This window comes from Lepidochelys kempii, chromosome 6, assembly GCF_965140285.1.
Source record: "Lepidochelys kempii isolate rLepKem1 chromosome 6, rLepKem1.hap1, whole genome shotgun sequence".
Classification (NCBI taxonomy): Eukaryota; Metazoa; Chordata; order Testudines; family Cheloniidae; genus Lepidochelys; species Lepidochelys kempii.
The window spans coordinates 90,818,679-90,838,168 of record NC_136385.1 but is presented as its reverse complement, the minus strand read 5'-3'; the positions used below and the strand labels follow the sequence as shown (position 1 = coordinate 90,838,168).

General features: G+C 47.8%; 2 protein-coding genes across 3 annotated transcripts in view; both read left to right on the top strand.

Moving 5' to 3' along the window:
• Positions 1 to 2,198: 2,198 nt before the first annotated feature.
• ISCA2 (iron-sulfur cluster assembly 2) lies at positions 2,199 to 12,639 on the top strand. 2 transcript variants are annotated; one of them, XM_073349166.2, is made up of 4 exons: positions 2,199 to 2,286; positions 3,202 to 3,373; positions 3,925 to 4,040; positions 4,245 to 12,639. In XM_073349166.2, the coding sequence occupies exons 1-4, from the start codon at positions 2,225 to 2,227 to the stop codon at positions 4,417 to 4,419; spliced, it is 525 nt and encodes a 174-aa protein (XP_073205267.1). In that variant the 5' UTR covers positions 2,199 to 2,224; the 3' UTR covers positions 4,420 to 12,639. The 2 variants fall into 2 exon arrangements, with proteins under 2 accessions (XP_073205267.1, XP_073205268.1); XM_073349167.2 differs by lacking the exon at positions 2,199 to 2,286 and adding an exon at positions 2,294 to 2,712.
• SYNDIG1L (synapse differentiation inducing 1 like) overlaps positions 4,284 to 19,490 on the top strand; it is a 100,806-nt gene continuing 85,599 nt past the window's right edge. The window contains exon 1 of the mRNA XM_073349162.1: positions 4,284 to 4,356. The gene's annotated coding sequence lies outside the window, so the exon portion shown is untranslated. The remainder of the gene's footprint in view (positions 4,357 to 19,490) is intronic.

Genomic DNA, 19,490 nt, shown 5'->3' with positions numbered 1-19,490 from the left:
CCACAGTAACCAGTTAATGGCCTAACTAGAAGTACTTCATCTTACATACCTTTGTAGTACAGTAGCACATTATCCTCTATTTTGGGTTATACTTCATAGAATCCTCGTCCTCTTTTCTCCTTGGTCCACAATTCCTGGCATACCTTTTAAAATCCTTTTTAACTAAATTTTCAAATTCCTTCTTACTCAAAGGACTCTTTATATCAATTGCTGCATTTTTAAAGCATTTTTTTGCTTCCTTCTCTGCCATTTCGCTGCCAGGCCAAAATGTGCTGGAATCCATGCTAGTACTATGTTCACATTCAAATGACATCTGCCTAGTTTGTCTTGCTAATAAAGTATTAATGACATTAGTTGAAAATGAGCCCAGCTGGCTCACCCTTGCTTCTCTCTAGGCCTAAGTGCACTTCATATGTTTTATGGAAATATGCTAATGTGTAAATATCATGTAACTGGAATATGCTTCATGCAAAAGGTCTCTTATAAGGTATCGTTACAAAGCTTATAATCTACTGAGTGTGTTCATCCTATTTGTATGAATGTATTGTTCTTGTGTCTGAAACTAGGAATATGAAATATAACTCTGGGGTCACTGTAATTATGCAAAGTGTGGACCATTAATAGTGGCTTGGAATCTTGATGGCTCCTATTAACTAGGACAACTGGTTGTGAATGGCTCTGTTTACTTGCAAACCTTCATGGGTACTTGCAGGCCAACCCTGAAAGAATGGAGAATGAGGTCTTAGGTGATCATGTCACCTGGTACTGGAATCCATCTTCTAAATGGAAAAGCACCAGGTTTAAGGAAGAGTGGGGACCCAGAGAGACAAAACATTCCCGCCTTGTGCAAAAGCTATAAAAGGGGGTGGGACAGAACAAAGGAGGCTGGCCATCATGAGAAAACCCCTAGTTACCACCTGAGCTGGAACTAACAAGAACTGTACCAGGGGAAAAGGATTGGGCCCAGATGAGAAGGGAGTCTAGTCTGAGAAAGAAGCTTACTGGAACATCACTGAGGGGGAAATTTACCTGTATTCAGTTTCTTAAATGTATTAGGCTTAGACTTGTGTGTTGTGTTTTGTTTTGTTTTGCTTAGTAACTTACTGTGTTCTGTTGGTTATTACTTGAAACCATTTAAATCCTACTTTTTATACTTAATAAACAAAAAAGTGATTTTATTAACTCAAAGTAGGTGATTAATACCTGGGGGAGCAAACAGCTGTGCATATCTCTCTATCAGTGTTATAGAAGGTGAACAATTTATGAGTTTACCCTATATAAGCTTCATACAGCGTAAAACGGATTTATGGGGTTGGATCCCATTGGGAGCTGGGTGTCTGGGTGCTGGAGATAGGTGACTTCCTGAGCAGTTTCAGGTTAAAGTCTGCAGCTTTGGGGCGTGGACCAGACCTAGGTCTGTGTTGCAGCAAACTAGCATGTCTGGCTCAAAAAGACAGGGTTCTGGAGTCCCAAGCTGGCAGTGGAAAATGGGCTCAGAGGAAATTCCAACACATCAGGTGTCCGCCTCAAGGGGGTCTCTGTGACCGAACCTGTCACAGCCTATATTAACCTTATTGTCTGGTTGCAAGGAGATCTACAATCTGGGCAACATAGAAAAACAGAAGTCATGCTGTCAGATTTTTACGACTACTGCTACTAAAAACATCTAAAATCACTAACGCTAAAAGACATTGGATTTCCCCTCCTGTTTTTACTCCCTCTGTGAGTCAGTTTCTGTTTCCTCCGTATCAGCAATCTGGCCCCAATCCTGCAAACTGTCCTGCAGAAATGAAGTTTGCCAAACACCTACCTCTGTGACATGCTGTCATGCAGCAGGGTAATCCAGTACACAGAGGTCAGCCCAAACCCACTGTCGGCAAGAGCGAACTGAAGGTGGTGCAGCAGTTAAAGGGAAGACAGGATTCCCGACCCCATCCCTGGCTGCAGTCCACAGGAGCAATCCTTCTGCTCAGAGGCGCCGCCCCTGTGGGTGCTTGGAGGCTGTGACGCGGGTGCGCCGGCCCCATCAGCCAGTCTGTTGCTTAGCAACCAAACTCAAGACGCTACGTTCCTAAACCACTTCGCTACCGCGCCCGCGCACCTCCTCCCTGGCATTTCCGCCTCGGTAGCTGTCATAGCAGGTTGACGTCACCGAGCCCGGCGGGCTCTGCACCAATAGCGATGTGGCAGGTGGGCGGGGCATTCTAAGGGCCCCTGGTGCAAGATGGCGGCGTTGGGGGTGCTGCTGAGCTATCTGCGGAGGCTGCGTCCCGGCGCTCGGTGCAGGTAGCGCTGCGGCCCTCTCGCCGGCCTCGGGCGGAGCCGGGACACCAGCCCGGGGTCCCCGCTCCGTCCCTGGCGCGTGTGGGGGGGCCCCCGCGCTGGCGCTGCGCGCCTGCAGCTCCCTCTCCCGGCCCTGGGGCAGCCTCGCCGCGAGCACCCGGCCCCTGCCGTGCAGCGAGCGGTCGGCAGCGCCAAGCCCCGCTCGGCGCCTGACCCGGCCGTTCCCCCGGGGGGCGGGGGATGAGGTGCGGGCCGGTGGCGCCCCTGGAGAGGGACACGGGGCCACTGCGAACCTCGGGGCCAGGGCGCGGTTAGCTCCGCCCCGCAGGCCGCGCGGTGTGACCCTGCCGGAGAAAACCGCCTTAGAACAATGCGCAGGTGCTCCAGGGACTCGCTGGTGCCCGGTGCCCGGCCAAGAGTTGGCAGCAGGTAGCAAAATAGTCTCGCCTGTAGCCAAGGTACCTGTAGTAGACAGGGTGTCAGACAGGTGATGGACACGGACACTCCTGGTTCAGGGCACAAGCCATCTCCCCAGGGACCCCCTCTGTGGGCAGGCTCGCCCAGCACAGTGGGCTAGGGCGTTCTTCGCTCCTGCCTCCAAAGCATCTGATAGTGGCTGCTGTCACATACCCAATACCAGACTAACCTGACCATTGCTGTGAACCAGCCTGTTTCTATAATCTCTCTGTGCTGTCACTAGCTATATATATATATATATATATGTACATCGAAGCAGTGTCGATTAGGCATTTCTCCTCCTTGACACTCCCCATCCATCTCAGGTTGTTTCTACTCTCTCATGAGAATTCCTCCCCCCTCCCCCGGCATTCCCAAAATCTCCTTTCTGGAGCTCTGCTCTAGTAACCTTTGTGCTTTTCACCTGCCTTGCTGACTATTTCCATCCCCATCTTTTCACAGCAGCCTTTCTCCTACTTTGCTGCGCCTAGTAAGAACACCACCCTGTTCTTCTCAGAATGGAGTCCATGTACCAAGCATCAGGGTGCAGTGGGCATCATCCTCTTCTAAGCCAGGGCAACCAGTGTCTGACTCTAGCGAGGGACATATCTACCTCACCAACAGCTGTGTAAAGGTACAATTCTCGAGAAGGCACTCATGGTGTGTCATTGTGTGCATGTCATTGAAAAGGTTGTTGCAGTACCTGGCATGCTCTTGAGCATGAAATTCTCTATAATTGACATGCCTGTAACATCATGCTACTTATAGCTACTTGATCTAAAGGTTCCCAAAGCATCTGGTAATCATCCGCAGGGTTCACTGATGACCACCCCCCCCCCCCCCCACACACACACAGTCCTTTCAGACACGCAGTGCCCTTTGAGGCAACTGCAGACTTCGTGGGAGCTGAGTCTTGGGAAATCAGTGATTTCCCCCTCATCTCTCACATGAGCTGCATGAGGGATTCCCCACACATGGCTGTTGTGGACAGGGGTATGCTGCAGACCTGGCTGCTTATGAGTTACCTCCCCAAGGTCATACAGGTGCCCCTTCCATATTGCTCTAATTCTGGCCCTTGTCCTGTTGAGGCATCTTGTAGGCTTGATATGGGATTGGAAGCAGATGCTGTCTGCTTGCACATGAATATTGCAGATCTTTTAATGCTCCTCCCTTTCTGCTTTGCAGAGGCTGCTGGAGATTATAGAAGGGTCTGAGTTTCTCAGGCTGCAAGTGGAGGGAGGTGGCTGCTCTGGATTCCAGTACAAGTTTTCTTTGGACACAGTTATCAATCCTGATGACAGGCAAGGACAGAGGATAAAGGGGTGTGGGTGTATGATGGTGGGGGGAGACTTCTGTGGACTAAAGTGGTGAGAAGGGTATGTGTGATAATATGTGTTGAAGGGAGGAGGTAGGTGATCACAGTGTATTCCTTTATACTTCTGGAAGTGTGCTTTTCCCTTTTTTGTCTGTGGGGTTATAACAAGCAACATATGCTTCTTTCCTAGGGTGTTTGAACAAAGTGGTGCTCGTGTTGTTGTGGATGTGGACAGCCTGGCCTTTGTGAAAGGTGCAATGGTGGATTTCAGCCAGGAGCTGATCCGCAACTCATTCCAGGTGGTGAGCAATCCACAAGCTGAGCAGGGCTGCTCGTGTGGGACATCCTTCTCTGTCAAACTTTGAGTGGACTGCTCCTTGGGTGTTGCTGGGGTGGACATTGAGCCAGAGACTGTCCTTAGCATCATCTCCAAGGCTTTCTCATTTTGGTATTTTCTCAGCTTCCCCAATCCTCCTCCTCAATCTGTTATACAATTATTGCAAATGTCCCCATTTGCCTATCTGAACTGAGTCTGCAGCCAAGACCTATAGAACTCTCCCTCCAAGGGTTTGAAATAGGCTTTAAATCCCACACAAAAGCATCTTCTGTCCTCTGTGAAGCTCCAGGAACTGCTGAATATAATGAGCCACCCTGATCTCCCTGAGCCACCCAGCACATGGGACTGCCTTTCAGGAGCTGCCTGTACATGTGTATTTGACTGTTTTCTTAATATCAATTTCCATGGTTTATTTATATTTTTCATGCTTTTCAAAGTGTGGTTAGAATGCAGGTCTCTCTAGGGAGATGGTTGTTTCCCCCTTGTCCTTAAACTGGCTGTGGAATTCCTGGGGTGCCTGCCCTTTTCAGCTGGCTGTGGGTCTTCCCAGACAATTTGTTCTACTAATCTCCTTATTCTCGATGACCTACCTGCCTACAGGGAGCAGCCAGCAGCTGGGGGAAGACTGGTCTACCTGGTACATGTAGGTGAAGCAGAGAGGTGGGTGTAGGGGGGAGGATTAAAGCTTTAGGGTTAGGGCTCCAAAAAAAAAACCAAAAAAAAAAAACCAAGCAATTTGGTTTGTTTCCATCCTGACTCAATTTTAAAAAGTGGTACAAATCAGCAAATGGCTTTTTAAACTCTCTCTACTTTTGCCAGCAGGGTATAAATTGCATGGTGGATTGGCGAGCCTGTGGTCACATCTAGGAGGCTTTGTACCCTGTCCTGCACATTGCTTTGATTTAATAATCTAAAACATTTTCCTAATTTTGATGCATAACCTAATCTCTCATTAGCCTTGTTTCTGTTTTTAGGAGAGAAACACATCTCTCATTCCCTTTGTAGGGTAGTGCCCAGACACAACTGTGCTGTAGGAAGGGTGGCCTAGGGGTTTCCAGTGCAACTTCATTTTCAGTTACTCATCACTTTGTGGAACTCCCATCTTATAGCTGAAGTTTTCCATGCTTAGTCTCTGCCTGAAGGTGAATGTTTGGTAAATTGAGCCAAAATGCTTCATCTGTTTTCAGCTGACAGGAGGGATAGGGAACTTGTGTGCTTTTCCCATTATTACGAAATAACCTACTTTAATAGTCTCACAGCCAAATCGTGGGATTTAAAAGTGTCAGTTTTCCATGGAATGGGGAGCATCCCAAGGAATCAGCTTGCGAATTGGGGAGATTTTAATCCATTGAAAATTGAATACCAAGCAGTAGGGTTTTTTTATTAAGTGTGTTAAATGCTTATCTAAAAAGGGTTTTTGGATGTGTGCACTGCTGAGTTACCTGTGTACTGATCTCTCTAGTGGTTGCTCCTAAACAGCTGTGATTCTCTTTCCCTCCCCCCCCCCCAATATTTTGAATCTGGATCTGCTGCAACTTTGGCTTTAGGGGAACGTGCAGAAGGTCCTGAGTTCTGCTCCTACCTCTTCCCTGAGTGGCTTTAATAATTTTCTGAAATTGACACGCCTTCTTTTGTTATGTCTCTTATTTGCCCTTCCTAGGTGTGGGACTAACATTAACCCATTTGGTAGATGGGGTTTCTAAAGGCACAGAGAACAGACTTGCCTAAACTCCCATGGTTAAGCTTGCAACACAGCTGGAAAGAGCATGTTTATTTCTGTGCTAGACTCTTGTTTTATCTACCAAACCACAGTGCTTCTCAGACAAAGTGTTTCCAATCTTATGCACTTAGAAGGTGAGCTCTAAAGCCTTGTGTGGATGCCGATCATTATTAACCCTGATTTTTAGGTAGGGTAACTAAGCCACAGGCATTGTTCTCTGATACAAGAAACAGGTTCTAATACTGTTTGAACTTGGGTAATTCCCTTTCTGTGCCTCATTTAACCGATACAGAAAAATAGGTATGAGTGATTGTAAGATGACAAAAATGGCAGGGGGCTCTGGGACACTGTAGAGTCTGAAATTACTTAACTTTTTTTCTAAATGGACTTGATTTTAAGTTGTCCCTTTAACCATACCACTTTAACATTCTATCAATGAGTTTGTTGTATGGAATTTAAACTGAATGTACCTGTTCTGTTCCACTCCTCGCAATCCGTGTCTTTGCTCATTTTCTGTTCAGTGCTGTCACTTAAGGAAACTCTCCCTATACGCAGACCATTTTCCCCCTTTTGCAGAAGTTGCCTCCTGAGCGACTTAAAGAACACTTTAAGTACTACCTGTAGTCACTTGTGCACAATCCTGGGGGAAACCCACATATGCAGCTTTCTTCACCTGTAATGTTGGCAATATCTCAGTAACTTCACTAGATGGCACTCTTACTCTTTGGGAGTCATGTTGTTGAACAACAACGTACAGAGACTTTGGGCCTGAATTTTGGTTCTGACTGAGCTGTGCCTGTCTCAGGTCCTAGGAAAGGGGCAAAAATGTATTTGCAGCTTCCCAGTTCCAGGGATGGCTGGGGACTAATTCAGCTCCCAGTGTAAGTTAAGGAGTACTTGTGGGACCTTAGAGACTAACAAATTTATTTGAACATAAGCTTTCATGAGCTACAGCTCACTTCATTGGATGCATACCATGAAAGCTTATGCTCAAATAAATTTTTTAGTCTCTAAGGTGCCACAAGTACTCCTTTTCTTTTTGTGGATACAGACTAACACGGCTGCTCCTCTGAAACCAGTGTAAATTAGAACAGTCTGGTTGTTTGTTGTTTGAATGGACAGGAAGTGGATAATATGAGTGTCTGGAAAGCCAGATAGGAGGAAGTTGCATTAATGGAAATGAGATGAGGATGGACTGGGTGAGTCTTGAGTATATATAGAGAGAAAGCTTGGTTTTAGAGCCTCTGGAGCAAGAAGTGGCAAGGTTTGGACACTGAATCTTTGGGGCAAAGATGACACCTAGGTTGCTGGCCCAGGGGACAGGGCAGATATTCAGTTCACAGTTCTGGAGAATGGTGAGAGTGGAAACGCTAGTTCAGGAATTCAGTTTTGTCCATGTTGCATTTGTTAACATAATATAACCAGGAGAAGGTTGGATCGAGTGAGACAGGTCAGGAATGGGAAAGCAGATTGGAGTCATTGGCATAAAGATGATCACCTAATGAAAGGGTGTAGAGGGAAAAGAGGAACCAGGACAGACCTGCATGGGGGCTCATGGAGAATGAGTGATTGGAGGAAGAACATGTTTCTTTGCCTCTCACACCTAGGAGGAACACCTTACTCCACCCATTCCCTCAAGAGACAAAGAAGGAATGACCAGAGAAGAGAACCAAAAAACGGGTAATTATGGAAGCCAAGCTGAGATAAAATTTCAAGAAAGAGCAAATGTAATGGACATGGTAGATAAATCCTATGCCTGCATCTCTGCTATTGCTTTGTTTAAGACCAGTCAGTCAGTCACTGCCACTATGCTAGATCTCTCTGTCAGGGCTCAGGCCAGGGAATGATGCACAGATAGCATTTGTTGCTCTGGTGGAAGCACTTTCCCTTCCCATAGATTAGGGAAGTGCATCACACCATCCTGCTGGACCTCTCTGCAATGTTTGATACCACTGATCGCCAAGTACTCCTCTCCTACTTCCAAAGAGCTGCAGGGGTGAATGGACATGCCCTAAAATGGCTCAGGTCCTTCCTCTGAGATCCAACCCAGTGAGTCATCATGAGCAACTGGACAGAAGATGCAGACCTGGCCATAGTGAGCCATTCATTCTTGATCTTCAGGCACAATTATACAACTCATATCTAGGAATAAAGCCATGCACCCTGAGAAGGCTTGATTGGCAAAACACAGCAGCCAGTCTGCCTGGCAACACAGGTTATGTAGACACATCTGTCCAATGTTCTGCTCTCTTCTCTTGCTGTTTTTTATGTACAATGTCAATATAAGGTCCTGTGTCCTGATATTCCACTCTGTCTGTGAAGTTGGCCTTAGCTGCTTGAGAGAGCTGCTCTATCTGCAACTATAAACTCCCATTACACTGGATCAATGTAATTGTCAGCCAACAGGTGGAGACTCATGAGTCCAGAAGACAGAACTTCCATAGAAATGGACTGTGGAACTCATCTCTGTAGGAAGTAAGTGACCACGGACCTAACCTCTTTAGAGCTAAATGGAAAACTCCTTTATTTGACCTAAGTCTCCCTCTGTTTTTTCTCACACAAAACATGCTAATACAAAAAGGGGAGTCTAGTTTGATTTGAGGATCTGGGTCTCAGTCCAAGGTATTTAGGTGTCTAGCTCCTATTTAAGTTAATGGGAGTTAGGTGCCTAAATCTGGGCCTAAGTCATTAGATGTAGTATCAGATGTAGGATTGAGTTTTGGCCTGAAGTGGAAGCATCTACTTTGGTTGGTGTTTGGGATTAGGATTAGACCAAGTCTGGGTTTGTGACAGGTTGAGGATAGGGGAGTGGTGTGGAGCTCTCAGGTCTGAGCAGGTGATAGACTTGAGCTCAGGTTTGCATTTGGTTTGGGATCGTAGGTGTAAATGAAGTCTATAGAAATGGTTCACAGCTGGTATGAGTATCCCAGTGGGAGATGTGCAGCCATGGAGGCAAGTGCTGTGTTAAGGTAGCTTCCCCAAGCCCATCTGGGAGTAGGCACAGCAGCCTTCTGGATGAGTATGTGGTGCTGTTATTCCTCAGTCAAGGGAGGCAGTCTGTGTGCAGTGCCTCAGGCCTTCACACACATGAATTACCTGGGGTTTTTGTTTGTTTTTAATATTTCCTTCTGGAGTGATAAAGAGTTTCCGGCCTCGGTCTTTCTGCTCTTGTTTTTAATCAGTGCTCATTTACCTTTGGCATCCTTCAAAGGAACAGAATGGTATATCTTTCAGTTGCCATGGAAACAGACTAAATGCATATTACCATGGCAACCTGCCATGATCTTCAGCTTTATCTGTGGGTCTCATTTTCTGAACTTGGGGGTGGGGTGCTGATATTGATCTTCCACTGTTTTGAAAAATAAACCCTCCTCTGCTACCAGCGTTGGTTCAGTGCTTGAGAAGTGCAGTCGACAAGAGACCTGTGACTGCTGCTGCAGCCACCCCTTTGGCCAGACTTGCAACCACAGGATCATCTGCAATTCCTTTCTCCTCCTTCTCCCCACTTCCAAAAATACAGACACATTCAGAATGATCCAGTGTTGGCACTGACGCTTTCCAGACTTCTCCTCTCCATCACCTCAAGCCACTCCCCCAGGTCAATAAATTCAGGCTCTTTTGGACCAATGGGCAGAGGTCAGAGACAAAAGAGTAAATTCCGAAGTCTAAGGCACTCCCTGACAATCCATTCCCTCTGGGTGAATGCAGATTGGACTGTACACTTGAGCATCCCAATTAACCTCAACAGCCAGGTACAACACTATGAGATAGGCAGGCCTCTAAGGTGAGTAGAGTTCATACCCTTTGAAGCTGTGTAGGTCCAAAACAATGCTCTGAACTATGCACAAATTAATAGGAAGCCAGTGCTGATCACAGAGAACAGGTGTGTAATGTGCTTTCTGTGGAAGAGTGGTTCCTACCTCCAAGCCAACACTGAATTGGGAGGGGAAGGGAAGGGAGCAGGGGGCAAGACGCATTCTTAGCTGCTGCTAATGTCTCTGCCTTCAGCAGCAGCCCAAGTTCCAAAAAGATTTCCAGTTTATGAACCTGAGAAACAAAAAGCTCAAGGAAGCTGCTCTACCCTTAGACTCCCTCCTGTTGTTCCCTTAGTGTATGCATATTGTCACTCTTATCTAGCTTGAGCTTCAGTCAGTTCCTTCTCATCCAAAGCCTAATCTTGGTTATTCAGGGATAAATCCTATGTCTTGCGCTGTCCTAGTCTGATGCAATAGAGAGACAGAGCTGAGAGTCACTCAGCTCCCCTCATGGTCTTGCACACATGTTGAACAGTAGGGTGACAAAGTTGTACTGCACCAAGTTGTCCTCTGCTATCTTCTGGGTCCTGTCAGAGAGAAGAGGACAAAGCCACTAAAAGGCAGCTCTCTGTCCTTAGCAGAGTCTGCAAAGGTGCCAATGACACTTCTAGGTCACTGGTTTCAAAATCAGTGTGGACACATGGCATGTCACCAGGAAGAGCACACGTACCATCAAGTCCAGTGCACTTCTGAACTAACTTCGCAGTAGAATAAAAAATGCTGCCCTTCTAGGCTCTCAGACCTACGGCAGTGAGACTTGGCAAGTCTCCAAGTTTCAGTAGGGTAACCATCTAATTGTGTGGGTGCACAGTGGCTGAGGTGGATTGTGCTCTGCTGCTGCATGTGGTGGGTTGCATTCACCTCTGTGAGCACCCCTTCTTTCTTCTGCGCCCAGCACCCCCTCTGCAGGTCTTCTGTGGCTCAGGCCTCCGGGTGAGAATCACAGTCCAAACCCCTTCTATTTTGACTTTGTTTTACCCTGCAAGAAGTTCCTTGCCCTTTAGGACCAATTGTAAATCAAATGGTTCATTACCCTTCTGGGGCTTAAATCCTTCTCCAGAATTAAATTTGCAGGGTTCCTCCTGAACTTCTGTCACCTGTTGTGGCCGGCAATTGGTCCTGGCCCAACTTGGTTCATTTGGCTGTGGGCTAGGGAGCAGCCTGCTTCACTCCACGGGTTCCAGCCAGAAATGCTCTTGCCAAGAGCTAGCAGCAGGCAGCTCCTTTTTTCAGCCTCGTGAGCCTAGATTGGCTGTTGCTGATTCCCAGCTGATATCCCTTCCAGTTGCTGGAGGACCAGATCTCAATGGTTCCCAAAATCACTGCTCCCAGGATGTTGCTCTAGGCAAGCCTGAAGGGTTAATACTCACTGCTCTTTTCCTCTCAGAGAATTGTTTCCCGAGGCAAGGTGCAGCAGAGCAGTGGGACCTCCAGCAAGGGGCCACAAAGGCCTGGTACACCCAGTCTGATTCTTAGAAAGGTCTTCGCTACACATCTGGGGAAAGATTGCATACAGCCTTATGTGGGTCTGAGGAGCCTCCTCCTCTTTGGCTCTGAGGTCAGACACACTGACTATCCGTGCTACCTTGTCTAGATGAGATGTGTTTCCCTATGTGTCTCGAGCTGCCTTGGTGCAAAAGGAGTGCCGGCTCTTTCCTCTCAAAGGGTGAAGCAGTAACTGTCCTCCAGAGCTCTTGGAACAATGTGCCCGAGTGAGCCAATGGACCACTTTCACACCTGCTTCAGCAACCTCACTGGAACGAGGCAGGGAGAGACATTTTGTGCCTCCCCTGTTCAGGGACTGCTGGGGACTGGTTTGGCTACTGCTGCAGGCTGGAGCAGACTTGAGGACTGTCCTGATTTGTACCCTGTTGTAGCCTTATAGACTATTGCAGGGAGGCAGAATTGTTGGGGCACAGGACAACCCTGGAAACTCCCCGCATGTCCCCACTCTACTCCTGTCCTGCCCAGAGCAGTCCTTGCACCAGGGCCCCTGTGTGTGTGGGTTATATAGCTAGCTCTTGTGGAGGGCTTCTTAGGCCAGGGCCTTTGAGCCAGTGCCGGGGTGAACTGCCCTGACTGCCTTCCAGTGCTCTAGCTGCGGGTGTGTGGCTCTGCTGTTCATGCTTAGAAGGGTCAGATGTAGACTTCCCTCCCTCTTGTTATGCGTGCATGCTTGCTGAAAATGTCAAACCCAGCAGATTTATGTTCAGTGTAGAAAGCTCCCGCTGAAAAGCAAGGAAGAAATAGTATTTGGAAAAGAAAATTCTGTAGCTGTCTGGTGACAAACGGAGGAGTAACAAGGAGACATTGTTAGTAGGGCTGTCAAGCGATAAAAAAAATTAATTGCAATTAATCGCGCTGTTAATAGAATACCACTTAAATATTTTTCAATGTTTTCTACATTTTCAAATATATTGATTTCAATTACTATTTCTTTTGTTAACATTTTAACGGTGCAAATATTTGTAAAAAAAAATACAAAGTGAGGCTTTGTATTCTGTGTTGTAATTGAAATCGATTATATTTGAAAATGTAGAAAACTAAAAATATTAAATTTCAATTGGTATTCTATCGTTTAACAGTGCAATTAATTGCGAGTCATATTTTTAATTGTGATTAATTTTTTTGAGTTAATCGCATGAGTTAACTGCAATTAATTGACAGCCCTAATTGTTAGTAGAACTTTTATCTGCTTGCACCTGTGAGAACATGGTAGGGAGACAGGAAGCAGTGGGGCCGCATAGCAGATCCCTCTGCCTGTTAAGAAAACTCTTCCTCCACTGCCGCTGTCCTATATTCCCAGATAACAAGAAGAAGCCAGAAATAGGACTGATAGAGTGAAAGAAGTTTCCTAATCCTCTCCAAATTGAGCAGAAATGTATCAGTGAAAAGCCAATTCACAGGGCAGAGAAGAATTACATGAGAGAAAATTAGATCTACAAATTGAAGGGAGCTCCTCCATTGCTGGGAAATGAAGAGAAATAAGGGCTGGGTAGGGGAAGAAAAGTGACTGGTTCCAGAGAACCATGTTGCTTTGAAAGGAGACGTGGCTGGCTAGGCCTTTGGTGACTTACAATGAGAATGGGGGAGCTGCAGAGTCAGAAGACCCAAAGTGACTTAAGATATGGTATAAACCAGTCAGATGGATGCTTCCCAGGGCAGTGGTGGAACTTAGGGGATATGGAATGGTCTAGAGCAGCATTTCTCAATCTGGGCTCTGCGGACCCATGGGGGTCCGCAAGGGTACTCCAGGGGTCCACCGGCCCCGCTGATCAACTCCTCCCCCTCCCTGCCAGTGTCTCCTGCACCCCGGGGAACAGCTGTTCAGCAGCGTGCAGGAGGCACTGGGAGGGAGAGGGGGTGAGACAGGTTGGCCAGGGGTGGATCAGGGGCAGGAAGGGGTGGAGTGGGGGCAGGGCTTGGGGTCTGTGAAAAAAAATTAAATCAAAATGAGGGTCCTCCGATTGCTAAAGTTTGAGAACCGCTGGTCTAGAGAGGTTCTACCGAAGGAAAAAGAGACAGCAGGAAGGCCAGAGGTGGTCTGAACTTCAGTAAGCGTTCAGGGCCTGGGTTACCAGTCAGGAATATAAACCCCCAAAAGCAAAAAATCCCAGAAGTGTAAGGGACAGAGGATCTAGGAGGGTGTATGTTGAGCCCCTCCTACCCTTCAGACTCACTCTTCATAATAGTCAGAGACAGTAATGCATGGACTGATACAAATGTTGTTGAGGTTGCAGACAGAGATGCTTAGGTACCATGGAGATGAATGGTATAAATGCCTAGATAGATAGGATTCCTGCTTATTCCAGGTGTCGCTACAAGAAAAGACTAGTTTCAATAAAGACAAGACAAGCGATTCATTTAAGAAGAAATAATCAAATAGAAGATAGTGGCTGGGAAACTAGACCTCAGAGGAGACTCAAGGTGAGAGAATGAAGGGTAAATTTAATGAGCCAACAATACAATGCTGTCACAAATGCCATATTGAGATCTAGTAATAGGAACATCAGATAGGAAACACGTGAGGTAAGCAGCTTGCTTTTCTTTGCCTTGGACAGGGATGGCCTATGGGGATGGGCTCCTAGTTTACAGAAAAACAAAGGGGGAAAGTTCAGAGGAGAGCAAAATGGCTGGAAAATAACCTTCCTTCTTAGGGCTTAGAGGTAGGCCTGCGGGGCAGGAGGAAAGAGTGAGGGGAGCCAGGAGAAAGGGCAGCAGCTCTAGAAAGAAAGATTACCAAGAGGACATGGGTCGATCTATTACTTGTATAGCAGCATAAGTGGACATGGCAGTTTCCAGAATATGTAAAAAGACAAACAGCCTGTTTGGAGCCTACAATACCCAGCAACTCAGGTCTGGTGTGAGGAGAGGCCACTTTTACAGTACACAGGGCATGGTAGGATCGCCTGGGGAGGACTAACTTTCCTTGATTGCTATAACATGACACTGATCTCCTTCCACAAGGAGAATAACATGATTGAACTGTCAGTTCAGCTGCGATTGTGATAGATCCTGGAGGGAGGCCTAGGGCACCTGGCACAACTTGTAGCATCACCAGGACCTGATTGAGACCTGACTCTTGGTTGGCATGTTAGACGCATGCTAGTGAGAACAATCTATATGGAACATGACAATTTTCTAGTGCAGACCAGGCCAGTGAGAAGTCAACCTGGGGAAACTTGAAGAAGAACAAGGGAGCACGCTTGGGATGGGAGACTATTCCAAGTAGCAAGGGCTGGCGGGAAGGAAGGTATGAATTATTCTTACTAATGGCCGTTGAGAAAATAAGATGAGAATATAACACCAGCAGGAAGTAGGCTTGTTAAATGAGAATGTGACAAAGTTCCTGCTCTACCTTGATGGGTCTTGTGCTTATTGGCGGATTTGCTCACCTTGGAGCTTCACGGCAGCCCTCAGCTTGGTCATTTTTCTGAATTCACAGTCCAGGTAGACTCCTCCTGTTTCTGACCAGGAGTTGGGAGGATTTGGGGGGAACCTGGACCCGCCTTCTACTCTGGGTTCCAGCCCAGGGCCCTGTGGAATGCAGCTGTCTAGAGTGCCTCCTGGAACAGCTGTGCGACAGCTACAACTCCCTGGGGTACTTCCCCATGGTCTCCTCCCAACACCTTCTTTATCCTCACCATAGGACCTTCCTCCTGGTGTCTGATGATGCTTGTACACCTCAGTCCTCCAACAGTCCGTGTTTTCACTCTCAGCTCCTAGTGCCTGTTGCTCCCAGCTCCTCACACTCACACCACAAACTGAAGTGAGTTCCTTTTTAAAACCCAGATGCCCTGATTAGCCTGCCTTAATTGTCTCCAGAAAGTTCCTAATTGTTCTGGAACCTTCCCTGTTACCTTACCCAGGGAAAAGGGACCTACTTAGCCTGGGGCTAATATATCTGCCTTCTGTTACTCTCCTATAGCCATCTGGCCTGACCCTGTCACAGAGGAAAGCTCCCAGTGGGACACTCTGCCAAGGGCAGAGGTGGCCAACCTGAGCCTGAGAAGGAGCCAGAATTTAACAATGTACATTGCCAAAGAGCCACAGTAATACATCAGCAGCCCTCCATCAGCTCCCTGCTCCCAGCACCTCCCACCCACCGGCAGCCCTGCCAGTCAGCGCCTTCCCCTCCGTCCACACACCTCCTGATCAGCTGTTCCATGGTATGCAGGAGGCTCTTGGGGGGGAGGAGGGAAAAGCGAGGGCACTGCAGGCTCAGGGGAGAGGGCAGGAAGGGGTGGAGTGGGGGCAGGGGCAGGGGTTGAGCAGTGAGCACCCCTGGTACATTGGAAAGTTGACACCTGTAGCTCCAGCCCCAGAGTCGGTGCCTATACAAGGAGCCGCATATTAACTTCTGAAGAGCCGCATGTGGCTCTGGAGCCACAGGTTGGCCACCCCTGGCCAAAGGAGACCTGCATGGTAAGACTAGGCACTGTCTAGATAATTTAGGCATACTGAAGTACATCCTGCCTTGGTACAGGGCAAGGACTAGTTACCCTAGCAGAGCACCTGACCCAATGCACAGGACACAAGGGTAGATTAAATATCATACCATGCTAGCAGTCCCTTCCTGCCTTGAGGAATCTCCAGGGCTCCTTGGGCAGAGAGGAGAATGCTGAAGTAGGAGGATCCCCAGACTTGGTGGATTTTCCCTGAGTTCCTTGGAGCTTGCACTCTTCCTGACCCTCCTTTTTCAGATGCATTTGATTAATGCATATACATTCCTGTTTCCCACATGAATGGGTTTCAGAGTGTGTCAGCTGTGTGAGAAAAATTGATAGAGTAGGCTGCAAAGCAGCTGGAATCTCTCCTAGCGGAGCTGGAGTTGTTAATTATAGGAGACTAGCTAGATCATGGCTGAGCCATCAGCCCAAGAAGTGCTTTCTAACCCTTTTCACCATTCTCATTCTTTTCTGTTCAGGTGCTTATATTTGTGGCCATCACCATAGTATGATCCTAAGAGTCAAAAGTACATCTGCCTTATTTACATGCACACACACATGCATCACATGTGGTTAAACCTCTCCTCCTTCTTCCCCCTCCCCAGCCAGTAAATTGTGCCCTTTCTGGCTCCTGCCTTCTCCCCCAAGCTGGACTAACCTGGGTCATGCCTCTCTTCTAGCAAAGACCAGATGCAGCGCTTGTGCCCATCCATCTCTGCCTCTGACTGTGCAGACAGAGCGGCGGTTCAGCACTCTTGTCTCAGCCATTGCAATTTCAGGTTATATCTGAGCTAGCAATGATTGAGCAAAATTTTTTTTTCTCTTTTGTCTCCAGGGATCAAATCTTAGCAGGACTTACCAGCTGTTTCTGCATTGCTTAGAGAGCCCATCTTCCTGTCCCTTTTTTAATAGAGTGATCTTGAGCCAGAGTTCAGTCCCAAGTGATTCAACACCCGTTATCAGGGTGGGGATAACATTCCCAGAGTGTCTTCTCTTCTCTGCATGGATCTATCCCAAGTGGAAAGGGGGCTAAAAGAGTAGGGGAATTTGTTTACTCACTAGTTCATCCCCATCCCACTTCTCAGTCTGGGACTCACAAGACCTGGGTTCCCTTCCCTGCTTTGCCACGGACTTCCTGTTTTACATTGGGCAAGTCACTTAATCTTTCTAGGCCTGTGATCCGCACCTGTAAACTGGGATAATTGTCTTTTCCCACCTCACAGGGGTGCTGTGAGGAAAAATACATTAAAGATTGTGAGGTGCTCAGACAGTATGGTGGTGGGGACCACATAAGTTCCTAAGATAGAGCTGGTATGTGGCATCTCTAGGATTTGTTGCCTTTGCTATTGAAAGGTTGACACGTTCTCTCCAGGCTTCCTGGAGTTGCAGGGAGGAGCATGTGCAGAGAGAAGGTCTGTGCTATCATCACTAACTGGATTCAGTGCCTGGAGTGGAGGAGGCCCCTGCCTTTTGCCAAGGCTCCTCAGGGACTTGGCAGCCAGAGACAGAGCACCAGGTCTCCAATTAAGGGAGCGTCCTTTGATTTCCACTGCTCTTACAGGGAGAGGCAGACTCGGGGACTGAGGAGAACCCCTCACCCATATTTGGGTCCAGCTTTAAAGCTGCTAGACACACAAAATCTGCAGGAGCCTTTGATAATTCTCAGACAAGAAAGTGACATAGAAAAGCCTTTGAGCTGCAGGCTCAGCTTCCGCTCAGAGATGCTTGCACAAGAGAAACTGATGCACATTACAAAGTGGGGAAAGAGACGGAGGATCTGAAATCTGGCAGAAGGCGATTCTTTGAAGGGGCTTGGCTCACAGGAAGAGGAAGCACTTTTGCTTCCCAAAGTCCCTGTCTCAGGCAACTTAGGAGGAAAAGGGCCTGGGACCACTTCTAGCCAATAATTGGTACCAAGTTCTCAGCCTTCAAGCATTCACCCCCCAGTGCCTCAAACTCTGCTCAGGGTAGGGCAGGTGGAGACAGACAAATTACATCTTCCTTATTTCTGATTCATCACATGGCATTTTCCAGAAGACTCCAGTCCTACTACTCTGCCTTCTCCACATGTGGGACATGCTCCTGCTGCACACGCCTATCAGGTATGCTAACTACACTGTATGCACAATCGTCATAAATAGCCCCTGGTGGAGGCTAGAATGTGCATGCAGAAAGAGCCAATCTCTTACCCTGGGATGAAAAACTAAGGAGAAATGACCATGAGTATCATCAACAGAACCCTGGGCACTGGAGGAGAGAGAATGAGAAAATAATAGGTTGTCGCCCAGGGTGCCTGACATCCTGAATACCATCCCCTGACACCCTGATACTGTTGCAGGATGGAAAGCATCACCAATGCGATTCCTAACTTCTGTAGGGAATGCTTTGATCATCCAAAAAGGAGAAAAGCATGCCTTAGTACCATCTGGGAGGCCTCTGTGGCACAGGTGAGCATGCACTGGTGTGGTCTGAACAATTCCTGCAGCGCTCTGTGAGTGGTACCCACAGTGGTTTGGCACATGGGATTGTGTCTGGCTGGGAGTGGTACCCACAGTGGTTCTGTGGCCCAGGGCAGTGTGGCTGGCTGGGAGCGGTACCCAGGTGGCGATCTGGTTGCGCCTAGTGCCTTGGCTGATTTCAAAATTTGTTCCTTGAAAAATGTGCCAATTTTAGGTGAAGAGATGACAGACCTGAGCTTTGAGGGAGTGTGTATCAGAAAGGGTTGGGAGGCCAGGGATTAGTTTGTCTCTTCAGCACACCCTAGGGGCTCCATCAGTTAGAGTGGGACAATGATGCAAATGGTTTGCAGAGAGGCTATTATTTTACTGTGTCTTTAAAAGGCCCAGGCCAGTAGAACTCCCCTAAACCCATCAGAGCATTAGGAGGTTCAAAGTCCCATCTCGCTGAGACCTCAGGGGCCTTAGACCCTTCCCCACACAAGAAAAACACTTACTGGGTTACACACACACCCCCACTCTCCAGCTCAACCCCTGCCACCTCATTGGAAAATCTAAGTCTTGGAATGACAGGCAGTGCCCAGATGGGCAGGAGCTTGCACCAGTACTGGGGGCTTCTGGATTAGTTGGGCCCAAACAGGTCTTTGACATCTTTGACTCCACATTTCCTCCATGTTTCCCTGGCAGGGATTTGGCTGCCTGTTGATCCTGTCCAGTAGCTGTAAGGGCCGTTTAAAGCGTCACAAGAGACACTTGGCATTTCAGCTAATATGAGACAAGATGAGGATAAATCACCTAATGCCTGGAGTGCAGCTGTCCCCAGGGAGCCAATTGCAGGCACAGGAGCACTCGCTCCCCATCCTCATGAAGAGGTGAGCACTTCACAGCGCCTCCACTTCAGCCTGCACATGCATCCGGCAGGAGGGACTTGCTAATAGGAAGCCTGGTCTCTTGAGTGCCCACTCCTCCCTCGTGTCAGCTGGGTTCCCTCATCAGAGAGGTGAATTAGTAAGTCCTGGCTGCTGGAGCTGCCTGTGTGCAGGGAAACCCCTCCCCACAGCACCATACTGGGTAAACATTTCTCCTGTTCCCAAGCCAGAGGCAAGCAGTTGAGCTTCACCCCACACTGAAAAGGCAGCCAAGGTGCCTGAACAATTCGG